Source organism: Vidua chalybeata, chromosome 6 (assembly GCF_026979565.1).
Source record: "Vidua chalybeata isolate OUT-0048 chromosome 6, bVidCha1 merged haplotype, whole genome shotgun sequence".
NCBI classification, from domain to species: Eukaryota; Metazoa; Chordata; class Aves; order Passeriformes; family Viduidae; genus Vidua; species Vidua chalybeata.
Genome location: NC_071535.1, coordinates 38,786,593 through 38,811,673, shown reverse-complemented (window position 1 = coordinate 38,811,673; position 25,081 = coordinate 38,786,593). Strand labels below are relative to the sequence as shown.

The following is a 25,081-nucleotide window of genomic DNA, read 5'->3' as shown; positions in this document are numbered from 1 at the left end:
TGTAGATAGGCTTAATATTCTGGTGCTGCCTTGGACATGCTTTGTAGATGACCTGCTGTTGCTACACAACTGAGCAGGTGCCCTCAGTGGTGATGGGCTTATGTGTACAGAGAGCAGTGTTTTTTTTTTGGAGTTTCAGACCTAGGAAAGCTCAGATTATCCCTGCCTGAGACCTGATGGAGCTATGTGGGTAAATGGGTGAGAAGAGGAGGGGACAGGAGGGAAAATTGAGCCCACTTATGCAATGGGCTCACCACACCCAGCCCAATGCAGTTTATCTATTATACCTCCCTTGCTTCTTGTGGGATAAAACTCTTTATCTGCTTTGGACTACCCTGCTGGGCTGGCCCAGCAGTTTTCCTCAGTTGTTTCAGGCAGGGCTGATGTAATTGTATACTCAAGCAACACCCATGAATCTACATGGTGACTTGAGGCCTGGAGCCCTGCGTAGAACAGCAAGCAGTGGGATTGCCCATGCCAGGGACAGCACCGCAGCAGCTCAGGGCTCCTTCCCCAAGCCTTGCAACTTTACCTGCTCACTGCAGTGTGACAATGCAACACTGAGGCAAATGGCAGTGCCAGGAGCAACATAGAAATTCAACAAGAGCAGGAAACCAAACCAGAGCTATGCGTACTTGCTGGCCCAATTTAGGAGGCAAAGTGAGAGCTTTGCTGCGTAGGAGCAGGAAATAATCTTAAAAAGTGAAAGCTTTTCTCAGCCATGGACTGTCAGGAGCCTTTAAATGTGCTAACAAAATCCTGGGGAAAGGAGAAATACAGTGCAGAGAATTTTATTTAGCTTTCAAAAGGCTCTTTTGATAAAGTCCCTCATAAGAGGCTATTAAAGAAACTTAAACACCTCAAGGGTGAGGGGTAGAGTCCTCCTGGAGATAGAAGGTGTGGGAATTGGAGTCAAAAGTAAGAGCCATTTCTTGGCATGAAATGAGGTTAGTGGTGGGTTGGTTGGGTTCAGTAGGAGCCAGTGTTCTCTAAAAGCCCTAATGAGCTGAAAGAGGAGGGGAACAGCTGATGGTACAAGATTATTTAGGTTAGCTAGGAAGGGAGAATGTGCCAGAAACCTGGGGCAGTGGGAGGAGGGTAGTGGTTGAAGCTTCCATGCTGGAAGGAGACTTTTTGTATGAATCCTTCACAGATGGAAACCTGCATGGGCGCTGCTGTAGCCAGTGAATGCTCTGGCATTCCTGGGCCTGGGACCACACCAGAGGGTGAGCACTGCCTGGAGGGAGACCTGGGATCCCAGAGAAGGTTGCTGAAGCCCTGGCAGGTGGTACAGTGGAGTGGTGATACCTGCTTGTCCCTGTAAGTCCTGGGTTTTCTAGCCTCACTCCTTGGCTATTGCTCCATCTCCAAGTGCTTCTATTTGACCCCCGCCAGAAGTCCCACCCCACATGTGGCTGCTGTGGGGTGACCAACTGGGTGGTGCTGGGACCCCAGCTGTATGTGACCATCAGGAGATGTGCTGGGCAGGAAGGAGAGGCAGGGACCTGGTCACAGCTGGGTGCATGGAGAGTCTGTCTCATTATTACTGATGCCAAAGCCAAGCCCCATAACTGATTCCTCCAGTTGCTGTCCAGGCTGCTGGCTAGGGAGCAGTTGCCCTCTGCTCAGTCCTAATCTGTCAGAGAAGTTATTCTTCAACAGGAAAAGGCAAATTAATTCAAGTGTGCGGCATATGGGCCATCCACCAGTAACTGGGATCTCGGTGTGCAGTGCATAGATGTCATGCCATTGCCACTTCTGCCCTCAGCACAGGAGGGAGCTGGAAGGCAAAGTAGTCTCTCCAGCTGCCACTCTCTGCCAGCCAATTAATGCCCATGTCCTTCTCCCTCATCTCCAGGAGCAGAGGCCTCTCTCCCCTCCCTGCCTGGCTTCTGCCATGGTAACAGGCGGGAAGCCCATACAGCCACTCTGTGCATTCCGTCGAGCACGAGGATTTGTTTTCCCCACAGCATCTCGAGCAGAAGTGCCTCTCATCTGCTCCCAGTGAGCTCTCTCGGCTCCTCTTTGTTTTGCCTTTCAAGCAGTTGTTGATGGCATGTGGCACCGGTAGGAGCTGGCAGGGATCAAGCTGTCTTCCCCGGGATGCTGGCCCTGGGCATCAGCTCTTTCTGCCAGGAGCCAGCATCCCAGAGAGGACACTGTGAGGCTTCCCCTTTGCCTCTTATCTGAAAATCAATATGCTGAAAATCAATATGCTGCTGGTCAGTCTCCAAGCATCCACCTTCTGTGCCAGGGTCTTGCCTACTAATGTAGGCCAGCCTCCTTCAGCTCAATGGTGCCACAGGGGAGGCACTAGGGGTCCCATGCAAGCAGGAAGACAGGCAAAGTGTGAGCAATGGGAGATGTGAGCACAGCAGGGAGCAAATGCCACCACTGGAAAAGGCAGCCTGACACAGAGGTCTCCAGGAGGATCTGTTGCTGAAACTGGACCACTGTGTAGGTAAAGAGTTGCAGCTGGTCTCTGCCACCCCACTGAGCCTTCACTTTAGCTGTGGCTGGCCAGCCAGTGAGCTTCAGGCAGGCACATGGATTTTGGCAGCTGCTGAGGTTTGCCTTTTTGTCCTTGCATCCTGCTCTGCTTCAGCTTGGCTGGTGGAGTTGGTCTTTGGAGTCCCTGCTCTTTCCAAGCTCAGGAAACACCCGAAACTCCCTGGCCTTTCACCCTTACCATCTGAGCTCCTAGATCTTCAGCTAGGAGCTCTTCAGCTTCACAGAGGCTGGGGTAAATAGGAGGCACTGCAAAAACATGAGATGTAATTTAGGCTTGGTTCTTTCTATTTCTTAGGCTCATCTTCATGGCCTTTTCCTGGAGTTTAATGCTGGACCCCTGATACCATCACAGCTATTAAAGCTTGTCCCTCAATCCCCAGTTCAATAATACAGTAATAGCCTGATAGGATCAGGAGCTGGCTCTGATGGCAGATGGACTCCAGTCCCTTCTCCAGCACAGCGTGGGGCACTGCCGCCCCACTGCAGGGAAACTTTAATTTGCAGATTATCTGTTTTCACTGCAGACATTGGGGATGGGGGGATGAGTAAGTGGTGGTTGCTGGCTGCTGGCCAGGCACTGCTGAGAGCCCTTTGCTGGCTGGTACCCAAGCCCAGCTTCTCTCGTTCCCCGGGTCCTTGTCAAACTCCCCCAGGCTGTTGTGGCTGTGGCTCTGCCCTTTCCCTGGGGGTCATTACCTCTGGGTTTGCTTGTCCAGCCAGATAGGGCCCCAGCCAGGGGTCCACGCGTGGGCAGGGGCCATGACCTCCTTCCCCCTCCAGCCTCTGGCAGAATTAGAAAAGGCTCAGAGGGGCTAATGAAGACTGACTGGCTGCCACTGGGGAGGCTGATACTAAAACGTTTTAATGCTACAGAGTACAGAGGGTTGTACTTATCTGCCTGCCACTGCAAAAGTTCCCATGGAAGCCCTGCCAGCAGCCCTCTGTTGATCACCTACATCAAAGGAAATCTAATTAAAACAATTATTTAGGGAGGGACTGAGGCTGGTCCTGCTGCACTGCTGAGGGAGGGGACAAGCACAGCTATTAAACAGCAGCTTTAGGGCTCTGGTATCTAGTGTGACTGGCAAGGAGAAGTGATAACTGAGAAGGACAAGGTTTTTTCATGCATAGGGAGCACCTGGGCCACGGGTCCCCGTCAAGGAGGACAAGAGCCGAGCATACAAAAGCAGCAGTAACCCAGCACAAGATGCTGCCCTGCACCCAACCTTTCCCAGCCACAATGTGGGAGTAAAGATCTTGCTCCACGAACTCTTTATTTCAGCATCACGCAAGCTCCGCTGGCTCTTGGTAGGGGCGTTGGGGCTCCCTGCAGAGCTGCAGCCCCAGGCTGAGTGCTTGGCAGCGCTCGGGGTGCAGTGACCCAGGAGAAGCCCTGGAGATGGATTTGCTCCGGAGGTGTTGAGGATGGCTAAGCCCAGCATTGCTTTTTTGATGAGGTCTCAGATTTGGTTGACAAAGGTAGCTGTGTTGGCATAATATGCTTAGGCTCCTGTAAGGTATTTGACATAATACTTCCTGACAGCCTGATCGGAAATCATCCCTATGCAGCACTCTGTGGGTTTAATGCAGCTAAGTGCAAGGCCCTATGTTTGGGGAGGCAGAATGTAGGTCGCAGCAGTGAGACAGGGCTGCACAGCACCAGCAGCCAGGTGAAGGTCAGGGCACCCACAGCACCACTAGGGCCTGTCCTGCAGAGGGACTGAGCTCATTCCCTACAAGTTACTTTGGAAATTAAACTTGAGAAATTGCTCAGCTAAAACCCCACCAGGACTCCAAGGTGCCACAAAAGAGCCAGCTCAGGGATACCAGCGGTCAGAAAACCACCAGTGAGCAGAATTCTCACCTGGGTCCCACATGCTGCTCCCTGCCTCCGTGCTGTCAGTTTCTGCAGGGTTCAGCAGGATGGGACACCACCTTTCTCCTGGGTTTCCTGTCCCCTGTTTCCTTCCCTGCCCTTTGGCTCTTACCCCTGCCTAGGTGATTTTCTCTAGCAACCATCTCCTGCATTTTTTTTTCCTCCCCCTCTGGAGCAGTATTTATCTTATGCTCGTTAGTAAGCATGGGCTTTCCTTCCTAGGAGCTCTGCTTCCCACAAAGTTAATGGGACTAATGGGGTGTTCTTGATGCTTGCCAGGATTCAGATCCATTTACAGGGACACCCCAGGGTGGTATACATATGTGGGCTCTGGTGGACAAGAGCACATCCCGGCTGTGAGTACCCATGTCATGCCCACAGCACCATGGGGGTCACTTGTTGGTCATTTGAAGCTCTGCCTTTGGGCAGACCCACCCTGCATGGAACTCCTCAATGCTGCCAGCCCCAGCCCCACTGCCTGCACAAATGTTAGCTTAAGGAACAGTGAACAGCCCCGAAACTGCTGAGGTTCCTCCCACCTCGAGCAGCCCTTGCTCTGTCTTCATCAAGGCTGTTTAAGGCTGTCCAGATGGCCTAATGTACCTCATCAAAGTACAATTTGTATCGCAGTGCGCTGCTATTTGAAGCATGCCAGCTTGGGGCTGGCAGTAACACTTTGGCCAGTGACACATCTGCCTCAATTCATTGGGGAGGTGATGGATGGAGGGACTGTGATCTGTAGCCCAGTGTGGGAAGGCTGGCCCAGCTGAGGGAGCAGGGGGGGCTTTTGCATGGCAGCTGTGGACTGGTTCTGGTTGGGTCTCCCCAAGGCATTGGCAGATACTGCTGTAGGGATGGTTGGAGATGCAACAGGTCCCATCCTTTGGGAAACAGCTGGAAAAGCCCTTTGAGCCTGGCAGGAGCACTGGGTTTATGCTCCAGCTGCCCTGACCCCACTTGCAGCCCCACTGGTTTAGTGCAAACCCTTTGCAGCCCCAAGAGGTTGTTCCTTCCTGCTGGCATCTTCAGCTATTTGGAGGAAATCTATTAAGCACTGCTTTGCTTTGCTTGCACTCTCTGGACAGGCTTTGTGTGCTGCAAGGGTTCTCATGCAGCCTTCCTCACAAGGCTGATGAGATCCTGCTCTACAGCTAAGATGGGAGAGGTCTTGACTTCTATGCCAGGGATGCTGCAAGGTTTCCAGGCCAGGTCTCAGGCCTCGAACAGGTGAAAAAAGGAAATTTTCATTAAATAGTTTTACCTTTCAAACAAATAAGACCCAGCTGCTTACTTTCCTCTTTTGAAATACTATCACTACAATAACGCTTCTTTAAATTTCAGTCATACAACCTATTTAGGGTCAGACACTCAAATGTGTATGAATTAATTCAGCTCATCAGAGTGTGGTATTCCTGAGAAGAAAATTCGCCCTCAAAATGTGTTGCTCTCACTCAGCTCTGAAAATGAATATAGATTTTCCCCACTCTACAGTAGCAAAAGGAGATCCTAGTTTTTTCATTGTGCTATGGGAATGCCTGCCATCCCATTTCCCAGCAGTATCGGGGGATGCTGGCACACCACAAGAGCTGGGGGAGAGCAGTGCTGGTGTGAGCAACTGCCCAGGTGGGTGCATGAAGGGAGACTGGAGGAGTTGGATAAGGGTGGTTCAACCAAGGAGCTGCATGGACCAGCATCTGGAAAAGGTACAGCCAGAGCATGGAGATAGGAGTTCTGTGAAATGGGGTCTGAAGATCCCCCCTCTCCTGTGGTGACCTCAGCCAGTTCCCCCCTGAGGGACAGAGGCTGGTAACACTGCATCTCCAGCGAGGCAGTTGGAAGCACTTACTCTCTGGAGGTGTTGACAGCTCCTCTCCTCACATTCCAGGTTTCAAGGCCACATACCCAATCCCCTCTTGGAAGGGGCTCTGGTCCCTGACCGCATCTGACTGGGCTCTGACTCTGCCTGGCTGCCTAGACTCATCCTCATCTGCAGCTCCATCCTCCAGCCGAATCACCCAGGGGCTGGAAATTACCTCCCATCACAGGCTCATTTTCATTAATAAAAACTCCAGGCTGGGCTGGGATTTTTATTTGTTTTGCTGATGTGGTTACCTACCTCCCACCTGTGACTCCCCCAGGCCCAGCCCAATGGAGAAGGGGATGCTTCATGTGGGTGAATAGGCTCTCAGGGGCACCTTTGCTCTATGTCATGCCCCAAATATCCCAAAGCTCCAAATCCCTGCCCCAGTCAGCTCTTCAGCCCAGACTACTCTAGCTGCTGTGAGGGAAAGCTGCAGACCCTACTCCAGCTGCTGAGGAGTTGCAGCGCTGCATTGGAGCATCCCCCTGCCTCAGGTGAGCGTCTCAGAGCCAGGTCCCCAGGAAGAAGCACTTTGCTGCCTGCCTGGCCAGGCTTGCCAGCCAAATTGCTGGCTGGGGGCTGGCATAGCACCTGTGCCACGGTGGAGCACAGCAGGCCTGGCCGTGGGGAAGACAGGAAGGCTCTGTGTGTGCAAGTGTGTGTACACCTGTATGTGTGTGCAAGGGAGCACCCATAGAGCAGAGAAGGGCTGCAGCATGGAAGGATGGAGAGACAGAGCTGGGCTAGCAGCCTCCTGCCTTCTTCCTCTTGTGCTCTCTGCCCTGAGGCCTTATTTAAATTCATGATAAAATTACCGTGAATTAAGGGGAGGGATCAGTGCCAAAACACTGAGGCTGCTCGTTTCCAACTTGCCCACATCCTCCAGGTTTTTCTGTGTGCCCCCTCCCCTTTTCCTGAGGCACCTCTTCCACTCTCTGAGATTGGTTGGAGGGATGGTGACCTACCTGGCTGGATCTCTTTTCCCTCAGTGCGAGCTTGCTCTCTTTGACTTTTGAGTCCTGTTAAGGGGGCTTGTGCCTCCACCTTCCCCAGGCTCCCCAGCTCTGGGGTGAGTGGTCCTGGGGTTGTGCCTTGCAGGCAGCCCAGGCCCCACCACTCCCCTGCTCTGCAGCTGCCTCCTGCTCACCTCCCAATTCCCTGGCAGACACAGTAGTGAGATTATCATAATGATGTCCGACAAGGCAGTATCAGGAATTACGCTGATAAATCTAAACAGACAGCTTACAAAAAATCCATCAAAAACAAAACAACCACAACTGAACCCAGGCTTGTAATTTAATACAGGGTTATTAGCCTGGCCATCCAGAGCTCTTGCATCCTGCAGCCTTGAGCCTCCTCTGTCCCTGGCTCTGCCTTGAGATATGGCCTCTTGCCATAACGAAATACTTTTAGCCATGTTTTTGGCTTGGCTTGGGGTGGTGAAGTCTCCTTGATGAGTGCTGGGGCTGGGTGTGGGGGTACAGACCTGTGGAGTGAATGCAAAACCCTGATGGCAGCAGGCTGCCTTCATCCCTGCAGTGCATGGCAGTTTGCTACCCATGGCCAACCCACAGTGGGCTCTTCTGCCCAGGGTGAACTTCAGTGGGCAGAGGCTGGGGAAGAGGGGTGAGAGGAAGGACAGCTTCCTGTGTGAGAAGTGTCAGTGCTGGGGGGCTGCCCAACAACACACTTGATGCCCACAGGATGAAGACAAGTGACCCACGGCCTTGTACCTTCCCCGCCACCGGGGCCAAGTCCCTGTCAGGCACAGGGAGATGCAGGGCAGGGGCAGTGTCTTTCTTGGGAAAGCAAGGATCTGCTTCATTCTAGCTGTACTAAATGCTTTCCTGACACAGGAACTGCTGACTGTTTTTCACCTGCTGTGAATTTTGCACAGTTGCTGTGTTCCTCTTGGTTTCCTTCCCTGTGAAGGACACTGTAGGTAGCATTAACTTTAGTGAGGCATCTATGTGAGGTAAATGTGCCCGTGGGGAGCACAAATTCTGTCTGTGTGAGGATCAGAGCTGAGCTGCCTGAAGTGAGATGCACACACATAGAGCTCTTTGTCCCCCAGCAGTGCCAGCGATTACCTCAAACCGAGGGAAATGCTCTTTTTTAAAAGATACATTTAAAGCAGGGAGTGCATTTATTAGACTGCATGTGTTTTAGAAGGCGGGCTCTGCCAAGCTGCTCGGTGAAGCAAATCTGATGGCAGGGCGATTGCGCTGCAGGGCTGCTGGCTCTCTGCCCCTGCAATGGAGAATCCTGGGGGGCTGCAGGGAAGCCCCCCGAGAGGCTTGGGTTTGCCTCGGCGCCCCAGTGCAGGGAGGATGGCAAGGCCACCGGGAGGCTGGGTGGAGTGGTTCAGTGCCCATGCGGGACTGGGGCTTGTCTCCTCATTTGGGATGAGTTTCTCCTCCAGGATTGGCTACATGTGCCAAAGGTGGTCTTGGCTCCATGGAGGTTTGCCAGGTTTAGGGGCTCCAACCCCTGTAGTCCAGGGATCAGCATTTCCTGTGGACATCTCCTGTACCTCTGCAACAGCCACTGGCACGTCCTGCAGAACCCAGTGGAAAGGCTTTGCATGGATCACCTGAGCTGGAAGGTGTCAGGAGGGCAGCTGACCCCGAAAGCCTTCAGAGGGCAAGCGGCAGCAGGCAGGCTCTGGCACTGGCCACAGGGCTGCTGGGGACGCCGTGCCATGCCAGGGAGGAAGCCTGGGCTCACACTGCCAGCAAGGCAACTGCTGTGTGAGTAAGCATGGTGGGTTAGTGAATTCATGAATTAACAAAGTAGTGAATCAGAAAAGTAACTAATTAAACTAATCTGTTAAAGGTGCTTGAGCCCTTGGTTGCCTTTTCCCCAGTGGCTGGGCAGCAAGCTGTGTGGGACAGTGCCTGGGAGAGGGCCCTAAGGAGCTCATGATGACCACAGACAGGCACAGAGTTCCCACCCACTGCCTGGCTCCATAGGCCAGACCCAGCCCATGGACACAGCAGTCAAGGGAAGATGTGCTCTCTTCTGTGTCATGTGAGAAATGGCAGGAGAACAGCACAAGCTTACATTCCTCATTTTTTTTCCCTATTTTTTTGTTTTATTTTTCTGTTTTTAATTTTATTTTTATAATAGGTATAAAAGAAGTGATTCAGAAACACTTTCCCCCAGAAAGCAAGTAAGAGGTGCAAGAGTGAGGACTGCAATGAAACAATTACATTGAAGTATTTGAAGTCGTGCCTCTATATGGCAAATGTGACAGAAATGAGTGTAACCTTAAAATAGCAGCAGCAATCTTTTAAAACACAAAAAGCAGATGCTTACTGACTGAAGAGATTGCAGCACACCAGGCTGGGTGCAGGCTGCTGTGTTTAACTCTCCCCAGAGGTGCCGCATCAGGCACAGGCTGCAGCTGCCCTCCTGCTTTATGACAAGCTCAGGTGCCTGGCAGTGCCCAACAGGCAGCTTTCCAAGGGTAGCATCAGGTGACAGAAGTGTGTTTCACCTGCCATATCCCCTTGCTTGATTTAAGGCACTGATTTGCAGCCAGGCTGAGAGCACAGCTGTCTGGCGCTCCCCTGGCATTTCAAGGATGCTCATGGGCCTATGGACTGGTGTGAATTGCATGCCTGTGGACCAGCCAGGCATGGTAGGATGGCTTTCTGTATTAGTCACTGCTCTTTCATACTCACCTGGCTTCCCTGCATGAGCCACAGTGTCTAGAACTTGCTTTCCTGGCTGTGCCCTGCCACGGACTGCAGGGAGAGTGGGGGCCTCTGGTGCCACCATCACCCCAGCCACTGGGCCTACACCTGCTCCATGGCTAAACATAGTCACTCCCTCCCTGGGGCTGTGGCTCTGGCATCCTTCACTGGTGCTAAAAATGACATTTTTCTGAATAATGAAAGAATATTTCATTACCTTGTTTCTGCAAGCAACCTGGGAGGCTGGGAATCAGCTGAGCACTAAGTGCTGTGCTTAATGCAGCTTCCGCATTGGTAATTTTTCCCTCAGTCTCCAGTTAAGGCATGCCATGAGGCATGAGAAGATGTGGCTCTGGATGACTACTGGGGGTCTGGCTGAGGCAACAGTGCATGGCTGGGTGCCTTCAGTCACCTTTTCTCTCAGGAAGACAGCAGCAAACCTGTTTCTCCTTGGCCCTGCAAGTCCTCCTGCCCTACTCCCCACAGTGTGACTTCATCCCAGCATGGTCTGGGATCTGGTTCACCTTGCACCCATGAGTGACTGTACTCCTGCAAGAACTCATGTCTGGGGCTGTTTGTTCCTGATGTGCCCTGAGGACAGCTGGAATGAGGAGAAAGGGCTGTTCCTCTGGGGATTGTATTGATGGGGAAGAGGAGGACTTGTGCACAGATGATCCTGTACCTCCTCAATGGAGAGAACAGGTGTGGGAGAGTCCAGGCAAATGTGGCCTGAAAGCAGTATTTATTTCAGACCTTTTAAACAGTTCTAAGGCCCTTTACAAATGTGCCATCCCATGCCCTAAGGCAAATTATTAGGATAGAGGCAAGTAACTACAAGGTGCTGTCCCTTCTTCCATCTCCCACAGGGATGACGCTGCCCCAGGGGAAAGATCCATGTCCCTCATGGCTGTGTTTCACCCAGCAGCACACACAGGGCAAAAGCCCACCCACAGGTGGCATCACCCTGTTGCCTGCAGCCCTGGGCATGGGCAGGGAGTCTGAGTTACTGCCCTGGCATTTACACGGCTCTGTCCTGCTCTGCCAGGCAATGCCAGATCCACTCCAGTGAGTGAAGGGTGTCTCCTTGCTTGGCCAAGAGCAGGTAGAGCAGCTGCCTCTGCTCCCTTTGGGACACTTCACTCCTCTCACCAACTGTGGAGCGGAGCCTTCACGCCTGTCTCCTGTGGCAGTGATGGTCCAGAGACCTGAGCCTTTCTCACTGTCACCAGCTGCTTTTTCTCTCTCTGACTCTCCTCTTCTGAGTTGGGTTTATTTTGGTTTGGAGCTGATAGATGGATTAGCATTTATCACCAGGCTGACTACCAGAGGGCTATTAAAAGTGATTTGCAATGTAAATTCTTTCGTCATCAAGCACATTTTCTTTAGACTAAGGTTGACTTTTATGAATATTAAAGTGTTGTAGATGGGTTCAGCAAGTTTGTAGGAGTACATCTGTCAGAGGGAGGGGGACTGGCTGCCTGCATTGTGCTGGGGAAGCAATGTGCATCCACCGGAGGGCAAAGGGATCTCGTGGAAGAGAGAGGGAAGTGGAGCATGAAAGGGTGTGTGAGGCAGAAAGAAAACCTGAGTGCCTTGAAGAAGGACAGAAAGAAAAGAGAGTGAGCATGCGAGCATATGCAGGAGTGCAACTCTCTGTGAGCAGAATGGGAGGCAAGGCTTGGGCTGGACCATTATTGCTGGAGGCTGGCAGAGACTGTCAGGCTAGGGGAGGACTTGCAGAAGGAAAGGGGAGACCTGGCCAGAGCTGATGGTGAGCAGAGTTGTCCCTGGCAGAGCTCAGTGACAGAGGTGTGTGCCTGAACTGGTACATGCCCCACATACTATAGGGATGGGTGAAAACTGCTCCTTTACTTGAGGATGCCCTGCCATGAGTGTAGGGTTGTGGGACCAGCAATGAATTCTGCAAGTCCCCCAGAAGACACAGCCTGGCATTAGTCTGTGTGCCAGGAGCCAGTGCTGGCTGCTGCTGTGGCTGCTGCATGTTTCAGTATAGTTACTGGGAATCTGTCAGGGACAATGAGTGGATGTTCTCAGGCTTGTGGGGGAAGCCACAGTAAATGACCATAACCGTTTTTCCTGCTCTTCAGAAATACTCATCTCCTGTGCACTTGCTCAGTGGGGTAACCACTCTGCCTCAGGATGGCTATGGATGGGAGCTGTCACAAGCCAAGGTGGAGTATCAAGGTGGTCACTTGCCATCGGTTTCTATATATCCCCCACTTCAGAGGCAGAGGTGAGAGGAGTGGCTTTGTCTGTCTGTTCCTAGGTGTTTATGGTGTTTTGTTGCAAGGGCAATTTTTGAGATGGAGGAGTGTGATGGATCATTGCCAACTGATAATGGAAGACTAGCTAATGCTGATTAGAGAGCAGGCACAGCACAGCATGGCTGAAAAGAAAAAATAAGACAAAGAAACCATTCCAAAATATAGAGGCTGGAAGCAGAGTGATGCAAAAAAGCAGGAGATGTGCAGTTGCATGAAAAATAGACAGCTCCAGGAGTATCCCAGATCCCTACAGGGTGACAGATGCTGGGTTTACTGGCTGGTTACTCCCACAGACCAAGCTGGGTCAGTCCAGCAGGAGTCTCAGACTGTCACAGGTCTTAATCCCAAAAGAGAATAAGGTAGGCCCTTCATTTGCTTGAGCCATTGACTCTGAAGTCAAGTCAGCCCTTGGCTTCTTCCATGAGAAAACCACAAGTCCCTCCTGTCCCACTTCACAGCCTGTCACAATGTACGTGGCATGGGGAAGGGTTGGAGCTGAGGTCTGGTTCTAGAGTGGATTAACTGTTGCTCATGACCAGTGCTGACATGGCCCAGGAAGGAATGTGATGTCACTTTGGTGCAGTAAGAGAGGCTGGTGAAATTCACTGGCAGACCACGAGAAGGGAATGTCAAGCCAATAGAAGCAAGTGCTGCCTTTAATTGGAATAGGTATAGTGAGTCCAGGCTTTCAGAAATTCTGCTTCTGACTAATGAGTGCATATAGCTAAGCTAAGAGTTAGAAGTTGGAAAGTTTTGTATTCAATTTGGTTACACTTTTTTATCTCCATGACTGATCAGCTTGGGAAGAAGACATCTCACTGTTCATTACAGTCATTTGTCTTTCTATGGGGATTTGTAGTTTGAAACAAGAGTCCAGTCAAATAACCCAACTCCAGCACAATCAAATTGTCTTTAAAGAAGATATTTCCTCAGTCTGATGAGTTCTCACAGAGCGTGACAAAGGTTTATTTACATTAATTTTTTTAGGAGGAAAGAAGGAGGAGGAGAGGGTGGTATTTATTTGAGGTCAGGACTTTGGACAAGGCAAGAGACTCCAAATAACTGGCTGGAGTCTTTGACAGGTTTTGGTCAGTGACTGAGAAAAGAGTGCAGGCAGATGTTAAGCTGCAAAGAGCCAGCAAAGCCTCATTGCACTCAGTGCAATCACATGGCTCCACACCAGCCAATATTTGGAAAGCTTTGTCTTCTTTCTTCTCAAAGAAGGCAGGAAGGAAAACAAATACCAGTTGACTGAACTCACTAAAGAAATTCCAGAATGTGGCCTATGGTGATCAAAATAATGATGGTGCATCTGCCTCTCTGCGGTGGAAGGAGCCTCTTGGTGTGCAAAGGCAGCAGTAGATGCGAGTGCCAAAAGGCTTTAACCTTTCCAAGGTGTGGAGATGCACCTGGGGTGGAAGATGTGTCATCAGAGAAATTTGTCTGAATTACCTTAACAATGTTCTCTCTGCTGGAATTCAGAAATGTGTCTCCATTTGCAGGGAGAAGATACCAGTTTGCAGGGTCTAGGGGAAAGAGAGGTCCAGTCTGTGAACTGGACACATCTTTAGAGGAGACATTGACTTAAAATACCGTGCTTTTGTTAAGTGCTATCTCCCAGAGTCAGAGAGGTATGAGAAGAGGGTGAGGGGGTGAAGGAGTGGATGGTAAGAACCCATCTGTTGCTGTAATCGCTTCAAAGAAGGGTAACAGTGGGGCGTTTATTTGTTTATGTGTGTCTATGCATGTGTGTGTGAGAGCCAAGCAGATGGGAAAATGATACCCGATGTCTGTGAGACAGCACAAGTGAGAGGCAGAGGATGGGTAAGGGAGTTGCTCCAGGTGTAAAGTGGAGGGAAGGGGAAAGGTGTACAGGAAAGGGAACACTCTCCCCCACCCCCCCCCCCCTTTGTTTCTTCTTGTTTGACCCTTTCTCATTACCAAAAGCCAGACCTGGGGGACAGTCAGTCAGCTGGTTGTGGAACTGCCTGATGAGATTGTTGTTCTGTATGAACACCGCAGTTCCGAGTGTTAGTGACAGCCCGGCAGAGTTTTTTGGGGACTGGGGAAGGCGTCGAGGCCTCCCTTTGCCCAGGCCGTGAGGGGCCCCGCTCTGCGCCTCCCTGCTCCTCGCTGTCCCCCGCCGTGGGACGCCGGTGCTCCCGGCGCTGCCGGCTGCAGCGGATCGGGACTTACCCGCTCCGGTGGGTGCCGGGGGGTGCAGCAGGGGCCGGAGTCCGGCGCGGGGAGCGGGCGGTCCCGGGCGCGCTGTCCGGGGTGCTGCAAGAGCGCTCCCGCGCATCTGGCCGGCGGGGACAGGAGGCCACATCTGAGACGGGGGGGAACGGCGGCGTGGGGGATTGGCAGCGGCTCCTGACGTCGTGAGCCCCCCTCCTCCCCGCCCCCGCCCCGGTGCGTTTTCGTGGCGGCGAGGGGGGCGCACATCTGGGGGCGACACATCTGGGGGCGACACATCTGGGAGCGGGGGAGGGCGGGGGCGGGGGGAGGAGGACAGGGCCGAGCCGGCAGCGCCGGGCCCTCCCCTCTCCCCGCCCCTCCGCCGCGCGCGGCGCCGCCGGGACCGGGAGCCGGGACCGGAGCCGGGAGCCGGCCGGGCCATGCCAGCCGGAGCCCCCGCGGGCGCGGCGCGGCACCATGGCCGCTGAGAACCGCTCGGCGTCGGGCGGCGGCGCGCCCTGGGCTGGGCTGCCCGGTGAGTCGCTGCTCGGGGCTCCGTGTGCGCGGGGCGGGGGACGCAGGGCATCCTCCGCAGGGTCCGGCGGGGGGTGCCAGCATGGCTTTAGGGTGCATGGGGAGGGGGCTCCGCACCCCCGGGGGATGTGGCACGCGGTCCCCCCAGGAATGGGGGAGGTGTCTCTGCCAACTTTCCCACATTCCTGCGTCTCTCCGGGAACGCCGGGGTGCCCCGCGGGTCGGGACCCTCGCACTGGTTCGCTGCCCCGGGATGTCTGGAGCCTTGCAGCCCTACCAGCCTTGCAGCAGGTCCGGCACCCCCTTTCCCTGCTCCTATCCAAACCAACACCGTTCCCGGGATCCGTCGCCCGAGGAACCTCGGGTCCCTCTTGTCACCCAGGAAACAGCCTTGTCAGCACCCTGAGTAGGGAATACGAGCAGCCTGCGGCTCTACGGGCAGGCAGCCCCCAGGAGGAAACACAGGATGAGGGTTATTTGCTCCCCTGGTGCCTTCTCTTGGAAGGAGACATTCCTGGACAGGAAACTACCTGCACGCTTTCTTTGCTTCCCTCACTATTCCAACAAGAGCAACAGGGAGAGAATCCCCTATCTTTTGGATACTTTGTCACCATACTAGGCAAACCCCTCTGGCGCTTGTGGCTTGTGGCCAGGACATGACTAGGCAGAAGTTTACCCCCTCTTCACAGAGCCCTTTGACGGGTTGGACAATGCAAGGGAGACAGATCTTGCCCACTCACTCCCTCAGTGTGGATTTCATCTTCCCTTTAACCCTTTCTGGCCCTGTTGCACCCTTTCTGCTGGTAATGACAGAGCTGCCCCGTGCTCTCTGTTGGCACATCATGGACAAGAGTCGGGCAGCCACACCCTTCTTTCTTTCCAAAATAATGACACTGGCTTCAGGGAACAGTTATTATCATTTTTGTTAAATAAAAACAGCACTGGCTTCTATCTGACCTCTTTTCAACCCCTCTGATTGTGCTGTGGATGGATTTTTCTAGCTGGTCTTTGGAAAGCCCAAGGCTAGGGAGATACTACCCAACCTGAGGAGCAGCTGGTGTTCCCCTGTGCCCTGTTGGTAGATGGGACCTGCTTGGGCATTTGGAGGCTCCCTGCTTTGTCACAACTGCCTTGAGTGACCTCCAAATGTGGTTTGACTTCTGCCACGACTTGCAGAGTGAACAGAGGGGCTGGAAGGGTTGCTACCAATGCAGTTGGGTGGCTTGTTGATGCAGGCACTGTCTATCAAAATACTCAGGTGACAGGATCCCAGAGCCCAGGCTTTCAGTGAAACAGCACCAGAGACAATGCTCACGTTGAAATCACAGGTGACACCAACATGCTTTCGCTGTCTGTACTGCTGGGCACCACCTCCTGCTTCCTAATGCCGTAACTCCTGTGATCTGAGCACCTGCTGCTGCTCTCCAGCCTGGACTAGGCCCTCACGAGACATCCAGCAAAGAACAGGGCATCCAGTAGAGATCCTAATCAGCGACCCATCCCTGGCTCACCCTTCAGCCAGGATGGCGGCCAGTGGTGGGAGCCTAGGGTGTGGAAGGTAGGGATGGGAGCAGGGGTGCAGTGGTGGGCAGCAGCCCTGGTTCCTGCAGGAGCCAAGCCAACGTGCCCTTGCTCAGAGTGGCAGCCAGTTTCCAGGGCTGCTGGATGGAGCGGCAGTAGCCCTGGGAGTGACCTGCTGAGTGGGCAGAGGAAAGCTGGCGGGAGAAGGAAGAGAAGGGCTACTGGTAAAAGTGGTTTGTTTATTCACGCGAGGGGCATACCTGTCTCAGCAGGTCAGTCTGTTTTCTTTCATAGAAGAGAAATGAACTGAAATGATTAATTAATGCTGTGATCCAATTACTCTGAGTTTGCAGAAGGAGCATGGTTTTTCTCTTTTAACTGTCCCCACAAGCACCCCATTGATGGCAGGTATTGTAATGGTTGGGGTTTTGTTGTTTTGTTCTTTAAAATTAAAATGACAAATATCTCCCCAGAAGAAAAAAAAAAGAAAAAAGACAAAAACAGGGAATAAACATAGTGAGACCAGGAGGAGCAGTCCCTAGCACACCTTTGTGTTGATCCCTTCACTGCCCTGCTGAGCTCTGACCAGCAGCATCCACAGAGGTGAAGAGGTTTGGTGAGCGCCCAGCCGAGATGCAGCTCTGCAAAGGCAGTGGGGAGATCAATTGTGAGAGGAGAGGGAGATGGAGGCTGTTTGCAAGGGGCTGCTGCTTTCTGCACAAACACAGCTCATCTTTCCACATGGACAGACACGCAGCAACTGTTTCTTGTGAGCAAGCTTACCCCTTCTCCTTGGCATCCTAAGTCAGGGCTTTGATGGGCATCTTCTGGAGAAGTGGGCATTATCCTTGAGCCAGTTGCTGCTCAGTCTGACACAGGTCTATACCCTCATCGCTCTCCAGTAAGACAAGAGAGGAGGTTTGCTTTGCATTTCAGCATCCATTCTGGGCTGGCTCTGAAACTGCATGTTTAAAAGACATGTTTTGGGGAGATATGAGAGCGCAGGACCTGACACAGCAAGGAAATGGGAGTTTTGGACCAGATCATTCCCATGTACTTCCTCTCCTCTCTTCATTCCTATCCCAGCATCCTCTGCTGACTGCTCTTTAGCCTGCCCAAGCACCAGCACCCACCATGAGCGTGCCAGGTATCAGTGGTCGCAGTGAGGCTCCACACCCAGGCAGTGTTGAAGCCTCTTCAAGCTGGTGATTGGAACCATGCCAAATACATCCTTCTTCTAAGGGATTTGTGTGACCAGTCAGGAAGCAGACATCAGCTTTTAGGAAGACTCATGCGCTCTCCTGCCCAGGGCCCTGGCAGACTGGGAGGTGAGGGCCTAGATGTGTGGCTGCTGTCCAACTCACAGCCAAGTGGAGGAGTGTGCCAGCCCTGACTGTCCTCAGGAGCACAACCCTTCATGACATCCTTTTAAGCCTCTAGGCATGTCACAGTCGTGCTGCATCCAGACGCTTGAACACACCGAGGTGGACCCTTGCCCTGTATTCAGACAAATTCATTTACTGAAGCTTCAAGGAGGTAGGCAATTCCTAGACAAATTAATGTGGGGCAAGTGTTCGTTCCCTGGTCAGGTTGGCCCATGATTCCAGTATTTTGCTGGTGCATGAACACAGGGCAAGGTGTCTCATATATGGATCCTCCCCTTGATGGTTAGAGACAGAGTTTTAGCAAGAGACACAAAACCAGTCCCTGTTCCCCCAGCTAGAGACACCTGGGTGTCCTCACTCCTTGTGCCTGTTGGCAGCCATCCCACCTTCCCTGTTGATTGCTGCACTGGTCCTCTTGGGACTTGACTCTGTGCCAGGACAACTTCATTTGACCTATCTTCAGACCCTGAGTCCCCTGGCACTGTGAGCATTGCCAGTGAGGCTCTGCTGGAGATGCTCCCCAGCCCCACCCCTTGCGTGCCGGGCACAGCTGCTCACACCTTTGCCCCGGGGCTGCTCTCGGGACCCTCCAGAGATGCCTTCAGCCCTGAGGCTGCATGGCATGGAAGAGGAACTCCAACAAAGGCTCGGTTTATATCTTGTATCATGCAAGTTTGCAGAGAAAATTAACATCACCAGCCTGTTCAAGCCTGCAAATGCAATGGCTGTAGGCACAGTGCTTTGTCCCTTGGACAATCCACGAAACTGCTGCTAGAGGTCCTGCAAATCAGAGCTGTGTGAGGAACAGTGGCTCTTCTGCATTGCTGTGACCCTGTCCCCATCACGCCTTTATGTCCTGTGCAATGTGTGCCCCATTCCCACTCGGTGCATGAGGCAGTGGCAGAGATGCCCTGCTCCCTTCCCACCTCCTGCCCCAGCGTTAGGCAGGTTGAGGTGTGCGACTGCAGAGGAACCTCTCCCACCTGTTCCAGTGACTCAGAGAGAGCTGGAGAGGGAATGGGGAAGCACAGGGCTGTGTACTTGTCTTCAAGAGCCCCAGGTCAGTTGGTGAAGGAGGAGCAGCAGCTAGGAATTTTGTCATTTAAAGGCAGAACTCAGTGCAAACCATGGAGCTCCTTGAGCTCAGCAGCTTGGCCTGAGCTATCGGCATGTTACTGAGCTATTGAGGGTGGCTGTGTTCCTCCAGCCAAGAAAGCCAGGCAGAGAAGCAGCCTCTCTGGTACTACAACTGCTTTTATATCTAACATATTGTATAGCACCTTGCAGCTTGGCAGAGGAGGCAGTGGAGGCTGACACCAGGAGCCTCAGCTGGAATTGTCTGGAAGTGAAATGTCATCAGCAAGATTAAGGCTCCTGGTGAATTTGGTTGCATTGGCCAGTTAAGGGGTTAATGTCTTCAGCCTCTTTAAGCAGAATTAGATTGACTTGTCTCTGGGAAACTCAGCTGCAATTGTGCAACACTGAGGTCTGAAAACATGAGTCTACAAACACCATGTCCCAGGCCCCTGCATCCGCTCCAGGTCACAGAGCAGCTCTCCAGAGGCCTCCATGGGTCTGTGCTTCACTGACCCCTCACTTGCAGACCCTCCCAGTGTCGGTGTCAGCTCCCAAGTCCGAGGCAGTGCGGCAGGCTGGCTCTGCTGAAGAGGGATGAAGGTCCTTGAGGGATCTTTGCATGACTGAGATGGGAAAGAGAGTACCCAGCATCTCGCCATCTCTAGTGCCTCTGGGGTAGTTTGGATCCCTCCTCTGCTGACAGTTACATCATGTGCAGTCCCAGATAAGGCCAAAAAAGTGCATACATGTGTACAGAGAGGAGTGGAGAGCAATGAAACCCTTCTGACATCTGCCCTTGCCTGAAAACAGGCATGAATTACCTGGCCTTGGGCCAGGCCTTCTGCAGCACTTAGGAGCAGTGTCTAGCATGGTGGTCTCTGTGCTTCTTGCAGAGCTCAGGTAACTCATCAAGGCCCATAAGTGATGCTCAACTCATAAAACCCTCTGCTACTATGTGCAGTCCCTGTCAATGAAGTTACTAAAACCCCTGCCCTGTGCTTGGGGTGCTGCCTGAAGCATTAGGGTGGGGTGAACAGCACTGCATCCCTGACTGTCTGAGCTGCATCCCCACCCTACGGCTCATGGGGCCCTTGGGGGGCAAAAAGGGTGAGTGTAGAGTGCTGCAGGTCTCTGCATGGGGGCCAGCCCCTGCCTCATTCAGTACCAGCATGACAGGCTGGGGATCACCATCCTGCAGTGAGACAGGTGAATCCAGGCAGAGCTGGGCTGCCTGAGCTAGAGAGCTGCAGCCCACAGAAGTTTCCAGCTCCAGCACGGCTCCCACTCTGCCCAGCAAGGAGCTGGTGGGAGCCTCCAGAAAAGGCAGCAGGGAGAGGTTTGCAGTCAATGTCTCTGTGTGAGGTCTCTCCTTCTCAGAAGATTTTCTTAAGACTTTTCTGTAGAGGAGATAAGTAATGTCTCCCTGGCAGACTGAGACTATTCCCACCTCTTTCCTCTCCATCCCTCCCCTTCTCTGTTGTAGGGATTTCCTACCTGCTCTCCTCCCCTGGCACCCTGACCCCCACATGTTCCGTTCTGCCTGTCCATGCCCTAGGTTCTCTTGCCCACCTTCTGCCACAGCTCCTCTTCTTCACTCTATCCTTTTGCTCAGGCAAAAACTCCAAATCCTCTGGCGGGTCTTGTGCCAAATGGGGTCTAGTATTTTCAGTTTCCTTTTTCATTAGCACCCCAAAGATTCCCATCTGCTATCTGCCCCCAGGACTAGGGCTCTCACACGCACATCCATCCAGCAGGGTTCTTGCTCCTGCCTGATTTTCTGCCCTTGGCTCAGGGCATCAGCTCTTTTCTCTCATCCATTGCTCAGCTGGCTCATTTGTCCTCTCAAAGTCCTGTAGAGCTTCACACAGCTCCGTGGGGCAAGGGACTCTTGTTTCCATTGTCAGGTCTTTAAAATTTCAGATGAGAACCTTACTGTTTGCTCCCCGCGGTGTCTCAGCTCTGGGCTGAGTTACAGAGAAACATGTTCCCTCTTCCAGAGCGGCACTGCATCTCTGACTGCCCAAGCTGCATCTCCACCTACAGTTCATGGGACTGTGGGGACAAAGAGGGTGAGTGCAGGGTGCTGCAGGTCTCTGCATGGGGCCAGCCCCTGCCTTATTCAGCACCAGCCCTGGCACCTGGGACAGGCCTGGGGGGCAGATCCCCCATGTGGATGGTAGGGACCTGGCACAGGCACCTGTGGCTGTGGGGGCTGTGGCAGGGTGAGGGGGCTTCCCTACAGCTGACTTCCCAAAAAGAGCCAAGTCCTTCCCCCTTGCCATCCCCAGGCAAGGCCTGTCCCTGAGGCAGGAGGAGTTGCTCTTCTAAGCAAACAGGTCTTAGGTGTTGCAGCACTTGCCCCTCTAGCTCTCAGTCCCTCCTCCACCATTGTCTCTCCCTCAGGCCTCTAACCAGGTCCCAGCCACTAACCGCTCCCTGGGAAGAGCCCAGCTAATCCAGGCAGTCACTTGTTGCTGCAATCCTGTCTCACTCTCCTTCCTCTCTGCTGGCTGGTCCCAGAGCCCTTCCCAGCAGTGGGACCTGTAGCTGCAGCAGGGTTATTTCTGCTGTGCTGCCTTGAAACAGCTGGGTTCTGTTAAAGCTTCAGCCCAGGCATATAAAAGAACATGAGCATCTCTCTGAGGCAGAAAGCATTAATGCAGTGGATGGGAGGGGAGAAGTGTGGCTCCAGCCCAGGCTCAGCTGGAAACCCAGCACCTTCCTAGCTCAGTGACATGACCTGAGCTCTGCCACCAGCAGGGAGCTGCAGCCCTGGGGTGGCTGAGGCAGAGGGCACTGGAGGGAGGGCACTGTGTCCCCCTTGTCCCGCTGTGACGCCGCCGTGGTGGGCCTTCTCCCCTCGGGATGCTACCGTCGGAGCCAGCGCAGGCGTGGGAGCTGCTGGGGAGTCGCCAGTGCCTGGGAACTGCAGACTGGGCTCAGCAGGGTAAGGCTGGACTTTGGCTTGCGTGGCATTTGCCATGCACACTTGCTAGTAGTGTTCCACTGATAGGTTATTTATTTGGCCTAATAATTGGGTGACAGGAGGTTAATTAACTGTCAGAGTGACCAGTGTGATGGTAGGCTATTTATAGCAGTGACCTTTTAATTACTTTTTAAAAAACACTTTCTCGCTGTCTTGCTTCTTGTCTGGTGATGCTGTGGATAAATGGCATGCGGCCTCTTACAACCTGCAAAGGGCACATTAGGGATACAGACAAGTGCTGGGGGCACAGGCTAGTACAGGCAAGTCTGGGCAGGGGGTGCAGCTCTGGCTGCTGTGGGATGCTGGTGAGCCTGCTGGGCTGGGCTCTACCTGCAGGAGCAGCTCAACAGCCCAGGCTCCACCGGTGAGCACTTCCCACAGCCAGGTGCAAGCCACCTTGGGTGCGGCGCCTCGGCTTCACTCTGACAGCCAGCATTAACCACATAGTTCCAGGCAGCAGCAAAGGCAGGGAGGCTCCTGGCTTGCTTGGGGGGGTGATGGGCTTACCCAACTGCAACACTCCCTTCTGGCCCTGGACACAGCAAATTTTACAAACCTGATGCGCAAACACATGTCAGGCACAGGGGGGTTCCCTAGCCCCCTCGCCTTCCCCTGAAAGCTGGCTGCTCCTGTGCCACTGAGCTTACTGCTTCTCCAGTGGCTCCAGGAAAACCTATCAGAGGTTCTTAACTTGCGGGATGGAGGAAATTGCTTTGCCTCACGAGGACCAGTTGAATAGCAGAGGCAGAAAGAAGAATAAATTATTCAATGGAAAAACCAAATGCCCAGAACCACCCCATATGTTACTGACAAAACAATTCCTGTTCCACAATGGCTCAGATCTCCTCTGGAGCAGGATAAAGACTTCAGGGATCCATTGACCAGAGGGGTGAAAGCACAGCCACCAGCTGGAGCTTGGAGGGCAGGGGGAGCTCTGCCATTTTAACGCAACAGATCCTGCTGGCCCCTCATCTCCTTTCTGTTTTTCTGGTTGTTTATTGCCTTCATCATTCCAGTGCAGAGGCACAGAAGCAGACCAACACCAACCCTCCCCCTGCCAGACACGGGGCCTGCCCTCTGTCTTCTCTCGTATGTTGTATTTCTAAGGTGCCTGTTCCCAGTATCTAGGAATTCTGTTTTCACACTCTGAGGGGTGTGAATCTGTCAACCAGAACAACCCTTCACTAGTTGTAAAATGGTGCTACGATTCAGGAACTAATCAACAGCTATTAGATAACGCAATTAGCGCCACAAACTGCCACCCTACCCAAAGTATACCTTCCCTTTGTGAGCATGAGCCATGAATGTCTAGTGTCTCCTTCTCTTTTTTTTCTCTCTCCTCTCCTCCTTGTGGTCGTGGCTGCACAAACTGCCCAGCCCCACATCACATCAGCAGTTTGACCTGACAGGATCAATCCCGTCAGGGATTTTACCCTCTCTGCACTTTTAGGAAGGCCAAGACAGTAGGGCTGGCCTGGCTCTTTCCAAATGGGACATCAAAGGTGATGTGCCCAGGCCCAGCCTTTGGCACCCAGGCAGAGCAGGAGGTGATGTGTGCCTTCTCCTGGAATGTGCTTGTGGTGGAGGGGGCCACCTTCCCTCCCTCCTGGAGACAGGCAGCACCCAGAGCCCCACAGGATCCATTCAGCCAGGAGGTGACAGCCACAGCCCCTCCACCCTGTCCCTGGGCTCAAGATCACTTTCAGTTGTGCTGTTGCTCCAAACCCATGCACGGCTAAAGCCCATTTCCTCTGGGAGCAGCTCATGCTCATAGGTGTCTGCTAAAGCACAGCTTTCTCTGATTCCTCTCGTTCCCCTGTGAACATCTTCCTCCCCAGACTGGTATGTGAGTGTGGGGCTTGCTTTATGATGGGGTTCCCTGCAGAGCTGTGCTCGTTCCCAGAGGCAGAATGTCACTTCAACCACATGTGGACTAGCCGTGGCTTTGCCCCCACTTGCACCTGCTCCCTGGGTATCCCCAGCCGTGAGGATGATGCTGGGATGGGGCAGTGTCAAAACAGGAAAGGAGATGGCTGGTGATGACATGTGGGACAGGGGCTGTGGAGCAGAAGGAGGCTGTGCAGTATAGAGAGAAGAGGAGAACATTGGGGCAGGAGGGCTGCTTGCTCCAGGAGCCCTTCCCGCAGCTTGAGGTGCCACCATCACACGGGTGTGTGTAAATGCCAACCTCTCCCATAGCCTTTGCTGTGCTGGTGCAGAGGGCGGCCAGCTCCTTCCACATAAGGAGCAGCAGGGGCGGGAGGGAGCTAAACCCTCCATGCCACGTGAGCTGAGTGCTCAGCAGGTGCTCAGTCACGAACTGCAGCCGATGGAACACCAGCCTCCAGCTATTGCAGATTCTTGGGTACAGGATGGTCACCAGCAGTCCATGACAGGGCTTTCTCCTCTCCTACCTGGCAAGAGGCTGCTAGGCAGTTTGTAGGAGCTGATGGGCTGGAAAGGCTTGCTGGTAAGGCACATGAGGTGCAGCAAGGAAATAGCAGGAGTTTTCTGCTGTGGTCTCGGGTGTCACCCTGCGACAGAGCTTTGCTCTTGCTCTGGAGTTGAATCCTCACACAAGAGTGGTCACACCCATGATTGCCGGCCGCAGTGGAGACCCTGCTGTGCCCACTGCCCGCAGTAGTTGGACCCCACCCAAATCACAATTTTCTCTGTTTGGATCTGTGGCTGTGTGGGAAGGGAAAGGTATTTCCCTTGATGACACGATTGGTGGCCATTGCAGCAGCCACAGAAACACTTGGATTGGAGGATGCTATCAGTAAAGAGTTGGAGTCTCCCAATAACTTTAATGGAGTGGACAAAACCAGCTGTAAATCACTGCCAGAAGTTTGAGGGAATTTGCTGTATCTGGTGGGTGCAAGCAGGTGTGGGAGAGCACCCACTGAGAAAGAATGGTTGTGTGCAGGCTGAAAAGCCAATTGGTGTCACAGGTAAGGGTATCAGCCCTAGGAGCCCTTCTAAAGTGTTCTCTCAGCTTTGTCAAGGCTATGTCTCCTCCATGTCTGTGGTGTCATCATGAAAGTAGGGTGCAAAAGGGAATGGAGATAGAGAGTGTGATGTAGGATGGGGGCTGTGAGGGGAGAGAGAGAAGAAATGCACTCCTGCAGGTGCAGGGAGCAAGCATTGGGCACTGGAGTACATAGGGAAG

At 53.2% G+C, this 25,081-nt stretch overlaps 1 protein-coding gene across 3 annotated transcripts in view; it reads left to right on the top strand.

Moving 5' to 3' along the window:
• The first annotated feature begins 1,187 nt into the window (after positions 1-1,187).
• The window catches only part of CHRM4 (cholinergic receptor muscarinic 4), a 30,067-nt gene continuing 6,173 nt past the window's right edge, over positions 1,188-25,081 (top strand). For 2 of the 3 annotated variants that reach the window (XM_053945581.1, XM_053945579.1), the window contains exon 1: positions 14,839-14,944. In XM_053945581.1, coding sequence (XP_053801556.1) covers positions 14,887-14,944 — 58 coding nt within the window. In that variant the 5' untranslated portion in view covers positions 14,839-14,886. Of the gene's footprint in view, positions 1,321-14,838; positions 14,945-25,081 lie in introns of those variants that run through there. The other variant, XM_053945582.1, reaches the window with a different exon arrangement.